General features: G+C 38.3%; 1 protein-coding gene across 1 annotated transcript; it reads left to right on the top strand.

Moving 5' to 3' along the window:
• Positions 1-505: 505 nt before the first annotated feature.
• nccrp1 (P1, F-box associated domain containing) lies at positions 506-7819 on the top strand. The gene is made up of 6 exons (XM_014027220.1): positions 506-787; positions 2456-2536; positions 2617-2713; positions 5709-5804; positions 7380-7518; positions 7594-7819. Exons 1-6 carry the CDS (start codon positions 652-654, stop codon positions 7738-7740), a joined length of 696 nt encoding a protein of 231 aa, XP_013882674.1. The 5' UTR covers positions 506-651; the 3' UTR covers positions 7741-7819.

Genomic DNA, 7819 nt, shown 5'->3' with positions numbered 1-7819 from the left:
TATTTATACTGTATATTTTTATTTTACTGTCACAGCTCTAACCCTCCTTTCTATTGGCTATAGGGGCCGGCAAAGGGATCTATTTTAAACATAGAAATGTTTTTATTAACATCTCATCATGGATCAGTCAGCAGCAGCAGTATTCATTTCATGTCTGGATGGATGGAGATCTACCTGCAGCAGGGAGAGACGCAGCGTGAAGAAGCCTCCTGTCGGTGCTCTGGGACCGGGGAGGAGGAGCTCTCAGCAGCACAATGGAGAAATGTGTTCAGAATCTCTATAAGTTTCAATAACACCAGAAAAAGAGTCGCTAGATTTTCACTAGTCACTTTTCTGAATAACCGTCTCTAGAGGGTCTGAAAACTCTAAATATAGCGAGGAAGTCGCTAAATCAGCACCGCTGTGTTCCACAACCCGCCACCTCTCATGTCAGCGAGCAGCTGAACAGAATTTCTCACAAGACCTGAAAAAGACTTTCCCAAACGTCCAGTTCAGTAGCTTGTCCTCCCTGGTGCTGTGGCTTTAAGAGGCCGTGGAGCGTCACGCGGGGACTTGCTGACATTGCGCCACCTGGGTGTGGCGTCCCGAGCAGTGAAGCTGTGCAGACTTCCTGTCCGCAGCCAGGTGTTTGTAGGACCTGCGTCTGGCACCATGTCTGACTGGAGGAAGAAATGTGAGGCTGAGTGGGGTCTGCAGGGGGTCGCCATGCCGGACGGTGTGGATTGGAAGTCCGTGTATGAAGCCAARCCTCTGGGACGGAACCTGCTGAAGAACCCGGCTCCGCTCGGTACTGAGTTTGTTTTCCTGACTTTCTGTTTACAGACAGGACTGTCTGACAGTCTGCAAACAACCTGCCTGTGATCAGCTAAAAAGACTAAAATTACAGTTTTACAAATATTTCTCTAAAGTTGTGTGGTACTTGAGTAATCTCAAACACTCTGAGGGTAATAGATCGCACAAGATTACGTTTCAAATTTTGACAAAAAATAATTGGATAAAGCAAGTTTTTTTAAGCAAAAATATTTCATGAACCACTGGACAAATTTAAATAAAACTTAAAAATAACAATTGGCCATACAGTCACATTTGATCTGCTCTGTCAGTGTTTCCGCCTGTTTCTAACCTGGGTGTGTGTTCAACAAGACAAAAGTTTTGCTTTTAATTGTATTTATATATTTAGGAAAGCTTTATTTAACCAGGCATGGATGGAGGCTTATTTACAAAGTATTCAGCTTTTCTCCTTGCAGCTTTGGGACTTGTCACAAAGCTTCTTATAGAAAGAAAACTTTTATTTTTTTTTCAAGGAGTTGCAACATTTTTAATGAAGTCAAAATGTGATTATAAAAACTCCCAAAAGTTCAGAGTTGTTTGCATAAAAATGACAATTCTCTGAACATCTTAACGTTTATTTAATTGCAAAAGTCCCGGCAGGTCAGTGCAAGTTGCACAAGGAGATGTGTTGGCCCATTGGCTCCCACGCCTCAGAGAAGATTGTGCAACATCACAAATCATGATCTTTATGGCGGACCACCCTCGTCAGATAATGGTAGGGCAAACACTGGCAGTTATTTCAAGATGATCACTGAAGCTAATTGATATCCAACTCGGATCAAGACGTCCTGCAATATTTCCTAAGTTTGCACAGAACGATTTTTTTTTTTTGTCTATGAGCACAAATATCATTTCTCAACAAATGTTCCTTATTTCAGCGTATGATCACGGCCGGCCTTATTTTTATTTTTTATTTTTTTTTATTTTTTGTGGTAACTGGAGGAAATTGAGCCAACATGGCACTTCCTCAGAAATGTGTAATAAAAACAAGGGGAAGAAGACAAAAAAAGAGTTAACAGTGACAGAATACTGGTCGTACTACCTGACCAGTATACTGTTGGAAAACAGTCTTAATAAGGAAGCTGAACACTTAACATTATTACCATTGTCCTAATTATATGATTTTCTTACTGTTTTGAGGTTTCACTTCACAACGAACCTTCAATTTCAGCCTTTTGTGTTAGTTTAACAGATTGTCAGTGGAAAAGGTTAGTTTTTTTCTGTTGGGTGTGTCTGACCCTGTGGACGATCCTGGCTAAAGTTTAAACATGGTGCTTGTGCACATTGCTGACTGTTGAACGCCCTGCCCATGAGGCTGACTGGTGACTTTTAAAAAAAAAACAGCTTAAGATACTTTTGTTCAGACAAGTTTTTGCTACATGTATTACTCAGTGTTTGTATTACTCTGCATGTAAACTTGTTTTATTGTATGCTTTTATGTTCTTATTATATGTTTTGTATTTATTATAGTTTTGCTCATTGTGAAGCACTTTGTGATGTTTACCTGTGGAAAAATGCTGCACAAGTAAATGTATTGACTTGCAGCCAGTAAATCTGTAAAACACACAGTGTTTTGTTTGTTTTGTGATATTTGATCTGATTGATTGTTGTTGTTGTGCAACAGGGCTGAGTAAGGACAGCCCTCCACCTGAGCCTGAGATGCCTGAAGTGCCCCCAGGTGGACCTCCACGGTTTCAACCTGACGGTGAGGCACAGATGTCATAAGCATCTTCTGATAAATGTTTTGGTTTTATTAAGTGTTACTTTTTATGTTTCAATTTCTAGGTGACTTTACCAACTGGTCCACAAGCACAGAAGTCCTGCCATATGACACCAGTGGCATCCCAGAAGGTGCTGTGATCTGTGCATTGCCTCAGTTCAGGTAAGAGTCACAACAGATGTGACGTTAACCACTTAACTGGATACAGTCTAGGGCTGTGTATTGGCAAGAATTTGGYGATACGATACATATCATGACAGAGGGGTCACGATACGATATATCCCGATATATTGCGATACTGTAAGCAAGGCAATATATTGCGATTTTTTTTGTCCAAAAATTCTATTAAATAAAAACCTCTCACAGGAGAAAAAAATGAAAAACCAAAATTCATTGTCTCAGAAAATTCTAACATTACATAGACATACTTTTGATACATTTAGCTGTGTTCTGCTTTGTATGTATTTAATTTATTTGTTTCATATTTCTTATTTCATCCATGTTTTCAATTATTAGACTAAATTTGACAATAAATAGTTTGAAAATATATATTTTGCAGCTTTTAGTTTTTAATATTAATTTACAATATGGTCACCCAACACTTAACAATGGCCTCTACCTCAAGAGGTAGAGGAGCCAAATGTCTGGCTCACTGCTGCCAACTAGTGGTCAGAGGCTGAACTACAACATAAAAATGAACGGCTGGCAGGAAAGCTGACATTTTAAACCTTAATTAAAAATCGATACAGGGCTTTAGAATATCGATACAGTATCAGGAAATGAAATATCACGATATTTCAGTGTATCGATATTTTCTTACACCCCTAATACAGTCACAGAAAAAAAAACACATTTCATTTTTAAAAGTTTTAATACAAAATAGTAATAAAAAACAATGATCTGTTTTTCAGGTTGTAACATTATTTTAATCTGATCTCAGGTTAAAAAACACACAACAATACAACATGTAATTATTTAAAAAATGCCAAAATTGAAAAGCCACGTTTACAAACCTCAGTCCACCCTTACTGTGTTCAGAGGATTGAAGATCAATATCAGATAACCAATATGTTCATTCACAGATCATCATCAGTGGGATGAAGGGTTAAATGTCGTTTGCAAACTATCTGGAGTCCATCATTTTACAGAAAAAAAATTATTCACAAGTGGAAAACAGACTGCTACCAATCTACTCGGGTGGACATGCACAGCTAAAGTCCTGCAGGGTTCATTGAAATCCTCCAGAGCTCCAGCTCAGATTCTACAGGCCTCAGTCAGCAGGTTCAATTCACTTCTATTCTTTGCACAACTTAGGTTTTATATAAACAGAGTTGCACATAAGCGGTGCGCGTGCGTGATCAAAAMAGAAAAAGCGCACCAGATGGAGCGTCATGAAGCTCACTTGCGAACCTAAGATTGTATCTGATTGTCAAAACAACAGCTAGCAGGGCTCTAGAGTGCGACCAGTTTGGTTGCAAATGCAACCTCATTTCTTCAAAAAATAAATAAATCCAGCTGCACTGGTGTGACTGGATCGTTGTTTGGTGCTCACCAAGCCTCTGAGCAGCGGGACCCTGATACAAGGATTAAACGGACACTGCCTTCAATAAATCAGACGAAGTCCAGAGCCGTTTTATCCAATCAGAGCAGAGCAGGGCAGGACTTTCCGTCAGAGCTTTTTTTTTCAGCTGAAGTGCAGGGGGCTGCTGCGGTCAGTCTGACATCTCCTCCTGCACTTTGCTCCTGAGCTACTTGGACTTTGGTCTGTAAAACATAACTTTATATTAAATATATGTTTAGAGTGTCGTTATCAAACAGATCTGTCCAACTCTGTGTGAGTGACTAAACTCTCCTCCTGATGAGAGACTGCTGTGAGGGGAGCACGTCTCTGCGTGTGCAGGCTGAGTCTTTCTGTGAGATTCACTGTTTGAGTTCTTCTAATTAAACCACATTAACTGTAACAGAACAKTKGTTTGCCCCAGATTAAAGCAAAGATGATTCTCTGTTTAACACAGGGGTCTGCAACCTTTACAATCAAAAGAGCCATTTCTGCTACTTGATGCACTAATAAAATGTGTCTGGAGCCACAAAACAAGCTGCAACTGTGATTATCAACTGGTGGTCCGTGGGTCTTTTCGAGGCCTTTTCAGGAAACTTTCCTGGCCAGTGGAGGTGACGTTATAAAACTAAAAATATATATTGTGAATTTTATTATTTATTATTGTTATTTTTACCCATCAGGACATATGAAAAGTCTATATTCTTGTAAACAAGAAAATACTGTGCATACACAGAAATTAAAAAAAACTAGTACAACTGAAGTATTAAGGCATGTTTTTTTTCCAATTCTTATTATGGTGTTGTCTTCAAATTCTTTAAAGGTAATTCTGATGGATTTGAGAGAAAGATCATGGAAAGTTGGATTATTTAAGTAAACAACAGGCTAGCATGAGCTAATCATCACATTTTAATTTTTGTATTAGTAGTATTTATCACATATTTGCATACAAATAATTTCTATTGTAGGTATGAAAACCAAATAATAATAATAATAATAATAATTCAGTTATTTTTGGTCACATTTTCAAAGAGCCACATGCGGCCCCAGAGCCACAGGTTGCAGACCCCTGATTTAACATCACCCCCATCAAAAAAAATAAAAATATATATGTATATGTACATATATATATGATATTTTTAATCTAAACAATCAATGATTTCTAAAGGAGAATCAGGAAAATTAACAACGATGCCCAAACCTTTTCATATGACTGTACAATGAGAGTTACTGCAGTTAAAGGAGGTTCTACAAGCTATGGGATCAGTTATTTTACTGTAGCTTTTCCATTTTGTTTTAGTTTGTGTTTAATAAATAAAATCATGGTGGATTTTGTTGTGTGTTTTTTGTATGCTTTAGGTTATTTTTGAACAGTTTTAGAACCTGGTGAATATAAAATCATTTTTATTTTTTGCTAAGTTTTGGACTTTCTTTTCCCGTGAATGTAAAGAAAGAATTGTCTGTAAAAATTCTCTTCATTTGGTCCTTTAAAAACTGCTGTGTACTTTTTAAAACTGACCCAATGCAGATAGTAAATTTGCATGTGTTTTAATGCATTTAGGGTCAAGTTTAGACTCTTACCTGCTCTCTCATCCTCAGCTGGTTCACCTTGGAGCAGGTTGTGGACCTGAAGGCAGAGGGATTGTGGGACCAGCTGCTGGATGATTTTCAGCCAGACATAGTAATTCAAGACTGGTGAGTTGGTGAGCACTACCGTCCACACCCTGCTCTTCTGCCCTTTTGTAACACAGTGTGTGTTCAGTTTCCTTTTCTGCAATAGCAAATTGACAAATTATTCTAAAATGATGCAACATATGACTGATTGCCAAATACGTGTGACAAAATTACAAGCTGTGCAATTCACCAAAGCTCTTAAAACCAGTTCACCTTCATTTGGTTTCCACACTGTCAGTACTGTGCTTGTTTGTGGTCCTCATAACTACTTTCAATGGGACTGTTTCACTTGCACCTTCTGAGCTGTGTTAGCATCAGAAAGAAAAATAAAAGTTTTTGTTGTTGCCTCAATAAATTCTGTCTCTTTCAACCACAACTCAAAACTAGGGCTGTGTATTGGCAAGAATTTGGCGATACGATACACATCATAACAGAGGGGTCACGATACGATATATCCCGATATATTGCGATACTGTAAGCAAGGCAATATATTGCGATATATTGCGATTTTTTTTGTCCAAAAATTATATTAAATAAAAACCTCTTACTGAAAAAAAAAGATAAGCTAATGTTTACTTACAATGCTAATGCTACCCTTACTCTCTGGCGCTCAAGAGGTAGAGGAGCCAAATAGCTGGCTCCCTGCTGCCAACTAGTGGTCAGAGGCTGAACTACAACATGAAAATGAATGGTTGGCAAGGAGGTTGACATTTTAAACCTTAATTAAAAATCGATACAGGGCTTTAGAATATTGATACAGTATCGGGAAATGAAATATAGTGATATTTCAGTGTATCGATATTTTCTTACACCCCTACTCAAAACCCTTCATGTCTTCATTATAGATTGAACTCTGACAATTCTCTGTTCTAACCTTAAAAAAAAAAATCATCTTTAGAAAAGTGTGTTTTAAATGTGTAATTTATAAATGTAAGTTTTGTGTCATATTTTATTGGATATTATTTTACCGTAGCCCACGTGTCAAATTCGTGGCCCGCGGGCAAAATGTGGCCCTCCACAGCATTTCATGTGGCCCTTCGAGAGCTTCAAAGGTGTATTAATGTCTTAAAATAAGTGTGTGCTGCTTTAAAAAGAGAGTCTTGCACATGAACTGCATCTCTAATGTTGATTATTTAACCTGTGAAATGATGCCATCCCACCAATTGGTTGAGGTGCACGGAGATCAAAAGTAAAATTCGCTGAGTAAAATATCCATTTGCCTGTATTTTTGCTACAGCCCAGTTGTAGTGCAAAGTCAAAATTTCCCTTTTCCAAGTCATGCAATAAATAAAATACAATAAAATAATCAGTCAATCAAATCAATCAATCAATACACTTAAGCTGGAACTCCTCTCCAGTGGGAATTCCCTGTTGGAAAGTGGGAAAGTTTGAAATTCAAAATGACAGCTACTCACCATAACTCAACAATAAATAAAACTCGAAGTTAAACATGAAACGATGAAGTTAATTACAACTAGGTGTTTTAGGACAACCATTATGCTCACGTGGCCCTCGGTCGTCCCTGCCTTAGACAAATAAAACCTTTTTTCAAAGATTTTAGAAAACAGAGCAGTTCATTTTATCTTATTTTGTCAGGTATGAGGAGAGTCAGCTGCATGAGTCTATCTACAAACTGCATGTGAAATTACTGGGAGCAGACAAAACTACAGTGATCCAGGAGCACAGAGCCAGCCCCACAGAGGACCTGAGCGTGTATTCACACAACTGGAAGGAGGTAAGCCGCTCTGCCCCCTGGCTGCAGTYATCTGTATCAGAACCTTTCACTGTACACTGTTGTTTTGGGCTGCAGGTGTCTCATGTGTTCTCTGGCTACGGACCTGGGGTGAGATATGTCCACTTCCAGCACCAAGTGAAGAACAGTTTCCTGAATGATTTCTTCCCCACACGCTTCACTGGCAGCTCTGTAATTGTAAAGCCAGTCAAAAGTAGTCCCTGATCTGAATTAAACCAATCAAACTGCATTAATCAACAGAACATCCTGTTAGAATTCTTAATAAAATAAAGGTCTTAATAAA

Source organism: Austrofundulus limnaeus, unplaced genomic scaffold (genome assembly GCF_001266775.1).
Source record: "Austrofundulus limnaeus strain Quisiro unplaced genomic scaffold, Austrofundulus_limnaeus-1.0 Scaffold624, whole genome shotgun sequence".
In the NCBI taxonomy this organism is placed as follows: domain Eukaryota; kingdom Metazoa; phylum Chordata; class Actinopteri; order Cyprinodontiformes; family Rivulidae; genus Austrofundulus; species Austrofundulus limnaeus.
This window is presented reverse-complemented; position numbering and strand designations above follow the sequence as displayed.